Source organism: Leuresthes tenuis, unplaced genomic scaffold (assembly GCF_036924035.1).
Source record: "Leuresthes tenuis unplaced genomic scaffold, fLeuTen1.0.hap1 SCAF_10, whole genome shotgun sequence".
Classification (NCBI taxonomy): domain Eukaryota; kingdom Metazoa; phylum Chordata; class Actinopteri; order Atheriniformes; family Atherinopsidae; genus Leuresthes; species Leuresthes tenuis.
In genome coordinates this window covers 7,930,461-7,946,444 of record NW_027325364.1, presented here as the reverse complement: position 1 = coordinate 7,946,444, position 15,984 = coordinate 7,930,461, and the positions used below count along the sequence as shown (strand labels likewise).

Sequence of the window (15,984 nt, the reverse complement as noted above, 5' to 3'; positions counted from 1 at the left end):
ATTCACATGGATGTGACTTTTTTTGCTGACCAGTCACACATCCCATACTCGTATATCAAAAAATACTCAGCCCCCCCAGAAGAACAGTGGAGGACCCTATAAAATGAGCTTTAGAAAAACTCAAAGGGCCAAAAACCCAAGGGATTTATTGCTAACGTTCAGTATCATTCTGTCCAGGACAACGTCAGATGTCCATGACCTGACTAGTCAGAGCTCTTTCTGCACCAAGAGGAAGTCCACGTCAGTATTACAAGATGGTCAAAATTTTATGGCTGATTAAAGTATGTTTCAATGTGCTCTCAGTTAATGAAATGAACTAAAATTATATTGATCTCAGGGATATTTAAGGACATAGTTTGTGTTGCTGTTGTGTGTACTACATTGTTTCTGTTGTTAACACAACTTATACTGATATAGTTGAGCAGCAGAAAAAATATCAGAAATTCTATAATATAATACAGTAGCCCCACAAACCTCCAAAATAATATATAGATATATAAATAATAACTTTGAACCAACACCACTCCGAAATCAGTTTCAGAAAACACTGTTTTATAAAAATGTGTATTTTTTTGTGCCTGTGCCTTTGACATTGAAAGACACATTATCCGAGAGCAGCCACACGTGATTAAATTATATTATCAAAATCATACACAGTAATCCAGTCATGCTTTTGTGTGTGCCATTTTACTGTAATTAGCCATGAACTTTGCCCCACAGAGAGCGGAACCCTTCTTTTATTTTTGTTTTATTCACGACACAGATTTGAGGAGCACCATGTTGTTCAGGGATAGCTTGTAACAAAAAATTTTGAAGTAATTTTATCGGTTATAAAACTCTATAATATTTTTGCATTTTGTGAAGTTTTAGACTATATTGACAAAAATGTAAGTTGTATTTGTCATTTAGTCATTGAAGACGCAGCTTGTTCGTTAAATTTAACAACGATGTTGTGCCAGTCTTAGCCAATCAGCGCTCAAAGCACTGAGTAATATATCCTCCTCATTGGTTAGGATGGTAGGCGGTCCCCTTAGTTCCTCCCTTGGAGTCACCTTAAAATAATACCGACCTCTTCTCTTTGGGTGAAGGTTCATTGCGGTGACTGTTACCTTTTCTGTCCGCAACTGTATAAACGTTTCAAGAACAATGTCCGGCCGTGTTCTCGTTGGCGTTAAGCGTGTTATTGACTACGCTGTGAAGGTAACATTTTTTGCTGTCTCAACTGGCATATTTACACTGATGTGTCTTTACCCTTTGCTCCTTCAATTGACTCAGTGCTTTGCTAGCTAACTTTAGCCGGTCAATGCCTGTTCATATATTGGAGAGATAAGCATATGGACTGCAGATAAAGTCATATGGTCACTTTATAAGATGCACCGTGGTTTATAATTGAAAATATTGTTAAGAACCTGGCGATGCTTGTCAAATCGCGACCTACGCGAGCTGCTGTCAGGCCTGTGTTTTTAAGTTGTGTAACTGTTAGGCTGAACAATTAACATCCCAGGAATCAGTTTACCACCCTTCCTATCTTAAGATTGTCTTTAAGGAAAGCCTTCATTGTGAAGTTGCAGTTATTGTAATGTGGATTTTCCGTTACCTTTATTGGTCTCTGAAGACGAAACACAGCACCATAACCAATAAGCGTTATCAGCTGTTTCATGAAATTCATCCAAGTGCACTCCTGTCTCAGCTGCCCGTAGCAGGATCTGTACGGTGTAGTGCAACTACTGGTTCTGGTTATGACACTGTCTAGATTGTCAGATGAAGGCCAAAATATAATCATTAAGGAAAAAGTACCCCTGTTTAAATTGTGTGTGTGCATTGGAAAATAGTCTTATTTGCTTGTTTTTTTATGAGATTTAATTTTCTAATATCAATTTGTCTGATTTACATTCTCCGTATTTTGTCCAGAGCGCAATTTTTTAGTAGTTTTTCAAAACGAACAGCTCTGGTCCTCATAACTTTGTTGTCTTATGGTCTGCAGCTGGTTCATGAGGAAATGTTTTAACCAGTTTGGTATGGAAGATCTTGACTCTTTGGCACAGAACCCCTATCTCAATCACACCGAATGCTTTTGGTGTGAGCCGTAAGCCAGAACTTAACACCGAACATCATCATCAATATACCTCAGCATTGTTTTAATGACAAATGTGGATCATATCCTGCAACCAATCTCCAGATTTTTATGCAAGTCTGTGTAGTGGATTGACTGATACCTTCAGAGAAGTCATCCTCCATATTTTCTAAAATCAGATTACGAACTCATCCAGTGACAAAATTGGCCAGCTCCAGTCCTCTGGTTTGATCACTGAATGGTTTCTTCCTCACAAAAATTACTGGATGAGCGAGTATCCAGATGGCAAAACTGCAGTTGGCAGTTATAGAATTATAATAAATTTACTTATAAAAGGCTAGATTTTCATCATTTGTAAATTTTTGTTGACTCCATGAAATAAGTAAAAAAAAACACAATTTCATAGTTCTGAGTTTTTATATAGATTTGTGGAAGATATAGGCTGACAATATTTCTAAATGATCTTACCAGAGTTTTTTTTTACATTGGTTGTGTTTCTGCTTTCTTTTATTTGACCTCATCATCAGCAGCATGGTGATAACACTGGTTTCACTGGGCTCGATGTGTAATAATGTTCACAACAAGTTGTACTTAAATCCTGCCACGTTTAACAGAGATGACACCGACCGCTTCAAGGCGCTTCAAACAAACGATCGTCAAGCATATTGAGAGGGTTGCAATTTCTCTATGCATTTGATTCAAGACTTTTCTGCCTTTGAGACTCGCAATCTAAGTCCACTCTTTTACTGGAGTGAATTCACAATCATCGAAACACCTAAATCTGTCCGTTAATGTCAGACATACCCTATGAAAAATCATTCCTGTCAATTTCATCAATTGAAATCTCATTGAAATTTCATCTCGTGATTACTGAAAACCTAAAAAATTGTCAGTGATCACCACAAACCTTCTTCTCCAGCCTCTTGAGCTTAAAAAAAACAAACATTCGAGAGCTTACAGTTCTGGCTAATATTTATTTGCCCGAATCATCAAGGGAAACAAAACAATTTTTTTTCTTCCTTTTCTTTCATGTGACTTAAAATTTTCAACCTGTCACTTAGCATTAGATTCTAAAGGGAGAAGCCTACATATACCTTTTCCAAAAGAGATGTGAAGACTAATTTCTTTTCAACGTTCTTTTAGTGTCTGGCAGTGATCTGACTGATCTCCCCAGACAAAAGCACAGTTCTCCATTCTGCCAGAGAAAAGACCTATTAGCTCTAAGGTTCATCTTGTTCCTGGACTGGATAGTTACTGTAATCTGGAACACCTACAGTGACTGTCCTGTTGTTTTTGTTTCCCAACAGATTCGTGTGAAGCCAGACAACAGTGGCATAGTGACTGATGGAGTCAAGCACTCAATGAACCCCTTCTGTGAGATTGCTGTGGAGGAGGCGGTCAAGCTGAAGGAGAAGAAGCTCATTAAGGAAGTTGTGGCTGTCAGCTGTGGGCCACAGCAGTCGCAGGTGGGTGTGATGATGTCAGACTCTGAACCACTCTTGTTAGCCATGGTTCACAAAGTCTATAGTAATCATTCTTTAGAAAAAAATGGTAAAGTTTCTTGCAGTATCATAATCAAGCTGCAAGTGTATAAAAATGACATTTCACATCGAGTTGCAGATGTCATAACTTTTTTTTTAGTGCTTTATGTGCATGCCAAATCAGACTGCAGGCCTCCCTTATTTTATTGATAGAACTGTTAGAATACCATGTGTGTAAACTGAGAATATTTACAACCAGTAACATGATCAGTATTTCAGACTTGGACAAATGTTAATTGGTAAAATTTCAGAATTCTGAACAGATGGATGGATTTAGAAATGGTTGTTTCCACATGTCTTTCTCACACAGGAGACCATCCGTACTGCCCTCGCCATGGGGGCTGATCGTGGCATTCATGTGGAAGTGAGTGGAAAAGACTATGAAACCCTCGGACCTCTGCAGGTGTCCAAGATCATGGCTGCATTGGCTAAGAAAGAGGACGCCCAGCTGATTATTCTTGGAAAACAGGTGAAATATTGAGATAGATTTAAATTGATATTCACATTGTACACACCTATACTAATGAATTCCTGCTCTGTTATCTTATAACTTGTATTCCTTTCATAGGCCATCGATGATGACTGCAATCAGACTGGCCAGATGACGGCAGCTTTGCTGGACTGGCCTCAGGTTTGTTACAACTTAAATACATGAAGAATTGCCTCTGACATTTGGTTTTGGCCTATAAATCTCACTCAGAAAAGTCATTGGATTATCTCAGCTTCCATATTTTCTGTTGTTCCTAACAAGTGTGCTGTAACAGTGCTGGTGTCAGGATATGCTCCTGTTCACGCTGTCTTATCAAGGTTAGTGGAGACTGGTTTTAGTCAGTAAGAGCTACAGTGTTCCTGCTCAGATCAACACAGCTGGTCAAAGGCTGTCCATGTGTTCATGCATTTGGCAGACGCTTTTATCCAAAGTGACTTACACTCGTATCCTCATATTACTCAGGTAGCGTAAGGGGGGTCTTGCCCAAAGACATCTACTGGAGATGGTACTTTTCATGCGTGGGTCAGGATTCAAACCCTGCTACACTATCCAGGCTCAATGAGTTGGAGTAACATTCTGCTCGTTAGCGAACAGATGAAAGATTTTAGTGTGTTTATATAACAGTGTATAGGTCGAGCAGTTGGGAACACATATCATTATGTAAATCTAAACGTTTAATAGCACCTTTGATAGTAGTACTTTTGTTCTAAGATTGAAATTGCAGTTCCATCAATAAGCCAGCAGGTGGTGCACAAGGACTATCTCATGACTGTTTTGTCTGCCCTGCACAATGCAGGGTTTAAAATAGTCTTCTTATTGTCCTGGACTGTTTAACAATATTTACAATCCTTTGAATGTTTGCTGTGTCTTCATGTTGCAGGGTACCTTTGCATCAGAGGTGTCATTGGACGGAGATAAGATTAAGGTGGTCAGAGAAATTGATGGTGGCCTGGAAACTATCAAGATCAGCACACCAGCAGTGCTCACTGCAGACCTGCGACTCAACACCCCCAGATATGCCACCCTGCCTAATATCATGGTAGGTAGCAGGGTACTGTCCTCTCAAATGCCAGAGAAAAAGACAAGGATTCAGTCACTAATTTTGGAAACATTTAGGTAATCTTAAAAATAAAATTTTAATCGTTGTCATTTTGTAGTTGTTGAAGTGACTCAAAAAAAAAGAGACAGTTATGATTCTTATGTAATAATCTGTATAATGTTCATCTCACACTTCTTTTAGAAAGCTAAGAAGAAGAAGATTGCTAACGTGAAGCCTGCAGACTTAGGGGTGGACCTCGTGTCACGGTTGGAGGTGTTGAGAGTGGACGAGCCCCCTCAGAGGGAGGCAGGGATGAAAGTGGAGACTGTGGAGGACCTGGTGGGCAAACTGAAGGAGACGGGGAAGGTATAGAGGCTTTAGGAGCACACAACCCAGCAGAGAGGTAGGTATCAGCATATTTACCTGTACAGCGTTTGACCAAATAAATACAACCAGCTAAATGCATCTTTTCTCATTTTTAGAAAAGACCCTGAAAACAATTTGTATTTATTTGCCTAGAATAATTTTGCTATGTCATCAAAGAATTCAACAAACAATTTATTATATTTTAGAAAATTAACAATGCATTATTAACATATATTGTACAGTTAATTCGCTTTAGAAATAAAGAAAAGGCTAACATAATAATTACAAGGCTAATAAAGTTGTGACCTTTATGTTCATGATAAGTTCAGGTAAAAGTTGCCTATTGTGATAAATCAGACGTGCTTAATGTCACAATCTTTTCATTAGTAAAACATCAAATGGTATTGGTGTCAAAACTGATTTAAAGATGTCAATTGCAGTCCTTGTGTTGAGTTACTTTTCTACGTTCTCTTCTGTCTTTGCAGGACTCTCTAGTGAATAACAGGACTGTATTACATATGCACACCCACAGGATGAGCTTATCATCCGTATCAGTCTAATCCTTCTGTTTGAGACTTTGGCTCCTGAGGGTATGCAGGGAGGTACCAACAGGAGAGGAGGAGGAGGAGTACTGAGGCACACTGTTCTGCAGTCAGAGAACCACAATAAACATCATCTTGTCTTTTATGTACATTTTAATTTAAATAGTTGGTTTATCTGTACCATTAAATCCTACTGCAATGACCTTTTTTGCAGTAAATTTTGTCACTCAGAAACTTTGTCACTCATGCTGCTGCTTGAATGAACTGTACACTAACTCAACATGTATGATGCATCTAGGTTTCAGCTTTTTAATCTTGTAATGTAGTCACATGTGTTCAGAGGTGTAAATTATATATGTAAATATGGACCCAAACATGTAGAGATGATTATGTTCTTCAAGATTAGCCTCGTGACTACAGTTAATGTACTTGGGATTCGGTTTGAGACTGACCGGACAGTGTCTCTCAGTATGTGTAAGGTGAGATGATCATAAATCTGAATTATACCGTAAGCGCCTGAATTTTCTGATTGTACAGAACATTACCATGACAATAAAGTAGCCAGTCTTTTTCATATCATCCCTGTGTACTTGGCTTTTGTTTGAACTTATGATTTTCGATACCAAATCTTCACAAATGGGTTAAGCCTTTAGTCTGTAAAAATTAATAAATGACAGCACAGATCCTGAATTGAGATTGGGCAGAATAAATTCCCTTTGTCCAAATGTATTGTCTTCTACCAAATCAGTTGTTTTCATATCTCGTCAGAATATAAGTATAAAAGTGTGGCTTGTCTGTTGAATTCTTTATACCACAATGTACCGTTGACATGTTCAGGGTGCACTCAGCCTTTCACCAAAAAAATTGAAGGATTTGTTTATTTTTTTTGTAAATGTAGTACTTATTATGGATGTGATGGTAAGAACATATATATTTATGCATTTGGCAGACACTTTTGTGTAAAGCAACTTACAGGTAGGCTAAGGGGGTCTTGTCTAAGGACACCTACTGGATGTAGTACCTTTCATGAGTGATTTGAACCCAGGTCTCCCTCACAAAAGGTGGCAATCATACCACTACACTATCCAACATGAATTGTTCATATCAGCCTTGTGTTATTGAAGAAACAGTGCTTTGACATAATTCCTGCACCATTTTCTCCTGTTAAATCAAGCAGCAAAAACTAATTGAAACTAATTGATTCATCAGTTTTCGTTTAACCATTTGCTTCAACATTTCACATTATCATGATATTACAGTATTCATGATTTCCTGTAAATTCAGTTATGAAATGCTTAATACTGGTTCTTTAGCAATGCGTTTTCAGTACAACTACTCTGCATTAGTTTAAATATTCAGTTTTTCTCAGGAAAGATTTAAGATAGCTGCTGATTCAACTTTATCTGTGTTCTCAAGGATGTAGTCGGTGCTGCTTCCAAATTGTAGGTGTATAATACTTCTAAAGTCATCTTGTTTCTGTTCAAAGAAGGAGAGTCGAGATCATTTTATTTTTGTTCCATTAAGTCTTGCTAGTGATTCAGACTGAAGCAGTAGTCCCTTCTCAATTTGAATTGTGGTTTAAAGGTGAAAAAGAGATCATTATAAAATATACTTATGGCCTAACTGTAATAAATTCGAGATTGAAAAAATCCGCTTTTAACAATTTAATATTTCAACTTTAGAGCGTTTATGATAGTGCCTAAAGCTGTTCATGCAATAGTTTTAAGTAGTGCTTTTTAAGTCTTAATACCAGAGTTATACCGAGCTTCTTCTAATATGCAGAAGAAACAAAACAAAGAACACATGAACAAAATAAAACTTTGTACTAGTACATCTCCAAGTCACATTTAGGTATATTATATGTGTATGTATACACACACACACACACACACACACACACACACACACACACACAGTGTCCCTTTAGTTATGGTTTTAAGATTAAGGGGCGTGGCCTTACCACAACCTTCCAGGCTTTGACGCACAGGTGAGCTCCTCTCACGGCTGTTGGCTGCCTCTCGATCGCACAGAAGGACATACAAAGGACTGCTGCCCGAGACGCCGAGGACTTTTCTTTGATTGTAGTTCGAACTATCAGAACTTGAATCAGTAATTTTATACTTTGTTACGGAGATTCTGAAGTGGTGCGTCTGTTCTATTGAAATGAAGTGGATGGAAGAATTAACTGGATTAAACTCAGTTTTTATGGCCGTTTTATTTAGTTTTACATTTCAAGGTGAGCTTAAAATTGAGTTACAAGTTCCAATTTGATAAGCGGACGCTTCGCTCTACTTTGTTTTCACAGACAATTTACAAGAAAAAGCTTATATTTCGCGGTAAAAAGAAGGCTTATTTTAATTCGAATAGACACATTTTACTTGCATATTCATGTGCCACTTACAGAAAGTCTTACAGAAGTCTTGTTTTTTCTATGGGCCCACGGGTCCATTAACGATTTATAGAATGAATAAATTAATATTTCATCTTTGAGCTCATCACATTGCTCTCCCCTGACAGGTGCCAGCTGTGAAATGGTGGTTTCTCCTGCTGGTCATACTGTGGTGAATACTTTAGCTGGCAGCAATGTTACTCTGGCTGTGTCCGTCAGTGGTGCTCCAGACCCAGTGGTTACTTGGATGAAGGAAAATGTACCTGTCGGCACATGGATTATAAACTCCAATTCCCCTCCAGACATAGCCATCTACAGCAAGGATGTGCTCAGAATAGAGAAAAATGGTTCCCTTTCCTTTATAAATGTGCCACTTAACTTTGCTGGTAACTATACTGTGGAATTGACAAAGTCTGGACTGGTAAAAGCTTCAACTACTTTCACTCTGAAGATATTTGGTGAGTACCTCACTGGGTCAACTTTGGATATGTGTTGGTGTTGTGGCAAGATGATTTAAGCTGCTTTAACTTTCATATGATGTTGATTAGAAATGTCTACCTTTCTTATCTTTGAAAGGAAAATGGCTGTAACAGCCTGACCAAGTACTATCCCTTCACATTTTTGTCCTCAGAAAACATCCAGACTGTGAATCTGAGCTCTCAGCCGGATGTTGCCAAAGAGGGAACTGAACGTTTGACCTTAAACTATAGCATGCTGCAAGGAATAGTAGAGCAACAGATTTGGTACTTTAATGGCAGAGAATTAAAAAACAACTTGCACTATTTGGTGGAGGAAAGGAGCCTTGTGATCCTCAGACCAAACCGAAGCGACACAGGACGGTACACAGTGTTACTTACAAACCCCTTCAGCAACATGACAGCTCATAAGGATGTGACTGTATACTGTAAGAATGAGGAAAATATTTTTCTGTTTCTTTCTATGCCAGTCTTTCGTTTACATTCTGTCATGATTTGATAACTCTTCTGTCTATGCTTTATGGACTGTTGTAGATGGACCAGATGAGCCCATAATTGTAGCACAACCTGCTAAGCCTTTCCATGTAGCAGGAGACTCTCTGAGCCTCTCTTGCCAGGCTGAGGGACTCCCACAGCCAACTGTCAAATGGAACTTCAGTGGTGATTTTTTTTCTGACCCGCTCAAAGGAGTCCTAAGTCTGACAAATGTAATGACCAGTCAAGGAGGTGTTTATACATGCTCCCTGCTCAATATGTTAACTGAGGAAAGGCGTGAAAAGGCTGTGACTGTAAACATTTATGGTATGTGAAAAACAGAAGTTTTCCTTTAGTCATGTGTGTTAATGTGACTTTTTTCATAATGTTGCATTTCGCTTTAGGCTTATTCTTTATTGAGCGTAATGATTTTGTTACACCAGCAAAGCCATTGCAGTTTTGATATTTAGATCGACTTGGAAAACTTATAAAAACAAAGATATCACCAGATGTTGTTAATATATGTAATAATAGATGTACATTTGCACAAAACATGAGTACCTAAGTGATGTTTTTCAGATTTTTAACATCAGATTAATTTTTACTTGGAACAGAGAGGCCGTTGGGGAGCCCAATGTGCTCTGTGCTATCGGTGAATAATGTCAAGCTGCAGTATCTGTGTTCGTGGATGGGGGGAACTCCGCAGGCCCAGCTGTCTTTCCCAGGACTAAGCAACACCAGCAGTGGGGCAGGAAACTTCAGCCTAACTGTCACTGCCTCTGCTAACCTTAACAAAAAAACTGTCACCTGCCTGGCAGACCACCCAATCGAACAGAATAAGTGCAATATTACAACAAGTATGTTTTTCTTTCTCCCTCTCTCTCTTGTCTATGAAATGTCAAGCCAAGGGAATTTTATGACAATCTGCCATTCAAAAATGTGCTTTGACTTTTACAAACAAACCTAAACAAGATCCTAACTGTATGTTCTCCAGGTAGTCCATTAGAGTTCATTCCAGCTATGAGAACCACTGTAGATCTTGATGGCAAAATAGTGGTCACTATTCACTGTATCAGTGAGGCCTCCCCCAAGGCTGTTGTGTCATGGTTCAGTGGCAGCGAGGCTGTCACCAGTGGGACAGTTTACCAGATCAGCAGTAACACCACACAGCTGAAGATTCGTGATTACAATATCAGCAACTTCCTCCTCCAAAACTACACCTGCACATGTCGCAACCCGCTGGGCAGCCAGATGGGGCAAATTCAACTACAAGGTAAAGTATCTCAAGTACTTGTAATTTGTTTGATTGTATTGACTCTGTGTAGCTTCCAGTCCAGTGTGGTGTTGCTCATACTTTGGCTTTAAAAGACCCCACTCCCAAAATGTGCTGTTGTTTCCAAGTAAGGTAAAGCAATCCTGTCCCAGGCGTCACAGTTGAACTTTTTTGCTCTTTAGAAATTCTTGTGTGATTTTTGACAGTGTGTTTTGGATAATTATCACAGGGGAATATTCCTCTTCTGCAGACTGGGAGTCCCCCTGTCAGACAATGTTTTTGTATATCCACAGTATTTATGGTGCTGTCTATTATTGTCATCTCTCCAACATCTTTGTGTTAATGAAGCTCCCTATCATCACACTCCTACTTCTGTGCTTCAGTCAGGACTATTTATTCAGTGTGGTCCTACACAAGGCTGACCAGGGTTGAATGACCATTGCTGCACTTTCTGTATCCTCTTTGTTGCTGTATCGTCTTCTGTCTTTACTTTGAATCAATCAGATTTTATTTCTTTGGTCATCTTCCTTACACTGGAGCCACATTGTATATGTGCAGTTATAAGCTGCCATACACTCAAAGTTGCAGCTGGTCTACATAGAAAATCAAAGGTGTTCTCAGTTTTGTTTGAGTGATCACTTGTGATCAGCGCCTGTATTTTCAGTACAGTCTTAAAAAAAGGATGTGTGCATGATTGTTTATTAGAGGAAATACTTGGCATCTTAGAACTAATTTTATTGAGGGGTGATACAGTTTTGAATAATTTGAGATTGAAGTGATATTGCACAGGGATGCACTCACTGCTATTGCAGGCTGTATATGTAAACTGTTGTTTTGTAGCTCAGATAATTTTATTGTGTATAAAAAAGACAAAATATGCCAGTTTTTCATACACTTCAACTACTACTACCCACTTGTCCCATATAGTACAAAAGTATTATTAGCAAAATATTAAGTATCAAAGTCCTGTTATAAATTGCTAAACATGGATGCATAGAAATTAAACATTTCACTGCATTGATAATTCAGAAAAGTTAGAAATAACTATTCCTTCCAAATATAATTGCTTCCAGCTTTATAGTTAACAGTTTTGACATGACATGATTTACTTAATTGTCACTATATCTACTAATCTTTATAAAAGCTGAAAGCAATATAGACTGAACATAATTGTTAGTTTTATCTCTGAATAACTGAAATAGCTTCACTGGAACATATGAATTTGAATATCTTAAATTGCTGAAGTTATTTTATTTCTAGTCACCCTAAAACAGTAAAACAGTAAGGTTTCTGTTACCTTCCACTTCTAATTTGGAATACTACTCCCATTACCAGAAACAAAGCACAATGGGCCTTCAGAGAGAGAGTTAAGTAATCCCTGAGAGTGATGTTTCCCTTTAAACAAAGCTCTACAGTCTTTGTATCCCTCAGTTCCCCCTCACCCCCCTGTCCCTGTCCTTTTCCAGGGCCGTCGATCTCAGATTCCAGTTTGTTCCCAAATAAAGATGGAACCGTCATCACATTGACCTGGGAAGTCCCACCTACATCTGTTGTAACAGGTAATGCTGAAATTAACTTGAGGAAAGCAGTTCTGGAAAACTCCAGGCAGAGTTATCTTCATGCAAAAAATCTCTAAACAAAACACACAAACCCAACCTACTTGTTTCAAATTCATACATCTAGGCAGAACTCCTCAGGAGGAGTGCTGACTAAATGTTGAAAACAAAAACTTCTCACAGATGATAGGGGTGTAAATATTGTGTAATGTATCAAGCCTCCATCTGAGCAGGGCTGTGTCTGGGAAAAATATTCTAAGGACAGAACTACTTTGAATAACAATTATCAGTTTCCTTAATAAATAAACCCTATATGATTTATTGAAAGAAAAAAAATTGATACCCCTGTTTGTTCAATGATCAGTAAACACTGATACAACAACATAGCTGTATGTGCTTTTTTTGACAGGGTTTGACATCCAGATGAAAGGACCAGATATTCTGAATAAAAATGGTAACGACACTCATTTTAAAGGCAGCTCAAATGGATACCGCACTATTCAGCAGAAACCTGGTTCTGCCAGGAGTACAGACATCTTTGTCCTTGATCCCAACTTGACCTACCGGTTTCGGGTCATCCCCAAAGCTCGCTTGACCAATGGAAAGCCATCAGAGGTCCATGGAATTGGTCCAGGTATGGCAAATTGTAAACACATGTTTAAGCATCAAATTTGTTTTAACTGGTCTATGACTGTTGTTTATGGTCTGTCCAACACCAGGTGAAGGGCTGAGTGGGCCTGCCATTGCTGGCATTGCAGCTGGAATCCCGTGCAGCATCCTCTTCCTGCTCCTGCTGGGTGGCCTCAGCTACCTCATTGTGTACTGCAACAAGAAGAAAAGTATGTAAAGTTAAACCCCAGGCGTGAAGGGTTTATGCCTGTGTGCTGTACTGAGATACATTATGCTGTTTAATTGGGATTCTGTTCTTTGTTCTTGTGTAAAAGCCTATGTGGGGAATAAATTTTTTGACCAAAGTATACCAAACTCCATCACAGTCGGAGGCACGAGGCACTATAGTTACTATGTTAGTATTGAGATTTTTCCTGTTGAAATATGACATCCATGTCAAAACCAACTGAGAAACTGAGAACAGTGCAGCTGGTGTCTTTAGAGCTCAACACATTTGGTACACACTGAATCTTGTTTTTTTTTCCCCAAATGAGTTGCACATTTCAGAATTTAGTAAGAACAACATAATCATTTTATATTTTCCGATGTCATGTAATATCACTATGTTTTATTCAACAATCACGCTCCAGGCCTTTCTAGCTAGGATCCTCTACCAAAGGGTTCTACACAGCATCTTAGCTGTTCCTTGGACTGTGGTCTTCTGGACAGAGATCTCTGATACTGTTCCTGGAATCTGTTGGAGTCACACTCCTAGTTTGTAGCTCACGGCCCTAAGTGCTCTGATTGTTATTGACGCCACTGTTACCTTGACTTCTCACATCTTTTCAAAATCCTTTTTAGGCCCTTAGTATTTTTTCAGCTCCTTGTGTTTCTTCTCATTTATCTGGCTGTTGCTTAAGATTGTTACATCCGTTTTTTTCTGTATTTTTTTTTTGACCACCACAATTTCCAGTTTATCAGCCATCACCAATCTGCAAGCATAGTCTTTTAAGAAAGCAATAGGATAAGTAACACAACGTACTGTGCAGATCAGTCATACTCTGACATGGTGTACACTGCAAGTTTTAAACATGATGAGATATTGAATATAAAACTTTATTTTGTGTCATGGGTAATGTTTTCTTTTTTTTTTTCCTTTTATGTATACAGGTCATCAGACAAGATATCCTGTGTCCAGAGCCGTTGAGAAGGTCTGAATCAATTCCCTGACTAGCTTTGGTACAGATGGATTATTTAATAGTGTGAGCTGTTGTGAGGCTCGTGGGGTGTAAGACAGGCTTTCTTACTATAAATGACTTATTATATTCTTTCTATTTCTGTTCTGTTTCTTCTTCTTTGCTCTTACTCTTTCCCTGTCCCTTGGTCTGGTTCGGCACTATTACATGTTAAATATTTTAACAAAAATAAATAGATAAGCAGTTGATGGGCATCAAGGGGAGCTTTGTATTCATAAAGCTTCCCTTGGAGAAGCAAATCTGTTTGGCATAAATGGTATTCAGATTACAATTCTGCTGCCATGCTGGACAGGACAAGGGGGAAAAAATAAAATAAAATAATAAAAAAATGATATTATGCGCCAGATAACTGTACTGTGTTTTTAAGACATGTTGCAATGTCAACTCTCTTACATCAGTCTCTTGTTTTGATATATTGTTGCTCACAGACAATAGCATCTCAGCAGGACATAACACCTCATAAGCTGGCAGCAGGGTTGAAGTCTCTTCCCGACTACAACAGATTGCAGCAGGTAATCACTATGAACAAATGAGCATATGTTAAAATCTACAAATCAAATAACAGCAAACAAACTTGCTTTTCTTTCTCTTTCCTCCTCAGACCGTTTCTGAAAGATCTGTAGCTCTGCCCACCTTTGTCCCTCCACCACCTGTCAGAGTTGCAACAACTGTCTAACTTTTTGGTTTGATGTGTATATTTTGTACAGTACACTTTATTTTTTCTTTTTCTTTTTCTTTAACAGGTTGGTTTTCTATACTTGTGTGAATTTAACTAAAGTAACTAAAGAAATTAAAGTGTTTGTGTTCAGTTTATAATCATATTAAACTTTTATTTGTTAGTGTGTTCACTCATAGCAATAAACAAAGTTAAAGTGTGACTTGGGCTTATAAATATATTCTTACTTACATAACTTTATAATATTACTTCCTCCACCACTTATCGAAAACGCATTGACACTTCAAATACACATTTGTGTCAAGGTTGTAATTTCAGTGTTCAGTCGTATTTTTAATAATGTTCAGCCTCCCTCATGAAATAACAGTGACTGTGGGTCTTATCAGAGGCCCTCATTTCCATGTACAGTGGCTTGAAAAAGTATACAGCCTTCGACCCATTTTTTTTATATTTTGCTGCCTTATAACCTGGAATTGAAATGTCGGGATTTTTTTTGATCATTTTACACATCCTTGAAGATAGTAAATGTTGTTGTGAAACAAACAAAAAAAGATGACACTTGAGCTTGGATAACTATTCCCACAAACACATAGACAAACCTCCTCCCTCAAAGTTAATGCTTTATAGAGCCACCTTTTGCTGCAATACAGCTGCTTGACTCTCAGAGTATGTTTCTATGAGCTTAGCACATCTTAGAATTTTTGCCCATTCTTCAAAGCAATCTTCAGCTTCTTCAAGTTGGATTGAGTTATGCTGGTGTGCAGTGATCTTTACATCATGCCACTAATTCTAAATTGGATTGAGTTCTGTGCTTTGACAAGGTCATTCCAGCACATTTAAACATTTCCCCTGCTTAGAGTCACCTTCTGAAGGTGGACCTCTGTACTAGTCTCAAATCACTGGAAGACTCAAATAGGTTTTCCTTCCTTGCACCATTAATCATTCCCTCACTTCTGAAAGTTTGCCCAGTTCCTGCAAATAGAAACGTCCCTGCAGGAAAGTGCCACCATGATTGCATCGTTATGGGATGGTGTTCTTGTGGTGATGAGAAAAAACAAAACAAAAAATAACAGGTTGTAACGCATAAAGATGGGAAAGGTGCCACGTTAGGTATATACTGCTCAAAGGCACTCTAACGTGTTGTCTCTGATTAAGTTAATGATTTCGAAATGTTAACAATTTTTAATCTTAGCTGTGATCAAAATGATTTTCTATAGTGAACT

General features: G+C 38.3%; 2 protein-coding genes across 2 annotated transcripts; both read left to right on the top strand.

Moving 5' to 3' along the window:
* The first annotated feature begins 1,063 nt into the window (after positions 1 to 1,063).
* etfb (electron transfer flavoprotein subunit beta) lies at positions 1,064 to 6,631 on the top strand. Its single transcript, XM_072393778.1, has 7 exons — positions 1,064 to 1,200; positions 3,382 to 3,540; positions 3,926 to 4,084; positions 4,184 to 4,246; positions 4,986 to 5,144; positions 5,346 to 5,547; positions 5,996 to 6,631. Exons 1-6 carry the CDS (start codon positions 1,147 to 1,149, stop codon positions 5,514 to 5,516), a joined length of 765 nt encoding a protein of 254 aa, XP_072249879.1. The 5' UTR covers positions 1,064 to 1,146; the 3' UTR covers positions 5,517 to 5,547; positions 5,996 to 6,631.
* A 1,452-nt stretch (positions 6,632 to 8,083) lies between these two features.
* On the top strand, positions 8,084 to 14,889 carry vsig10l (V-set and immunoglobulin domain containing 10 like). The gene is made up of 12 exons (XM_072393785.1): positions 8,084 to 8,288; positions 8,570 to 8,899; positions 9,073 to 9,345; positions 9,452 to 9,718; positions 10,006 to 10,248; positions 10,386 to 10,664; positions 12,131 to 12,223; positions 12,630 to 12,854; positions 12,940 to 13,059; positions 14,000 to 14,040; positions 14,514 to 14,597; positions 14,687 to 14,889. Exons 1-12 carry the CDS (start codon positions 8,216 to 8,218, stop codon positions 14,759 to 14,761), a joined length of 2,103 nt encoding a protein of 700 aa, XP_072249886.1. The 5' UTR covers positions 8,084 to 8,215; the 3' UTR covers positions 14,762 to 14,889.
* Positions 14,890 to 15,984: the final 1,095 nt, after the last annotated feature.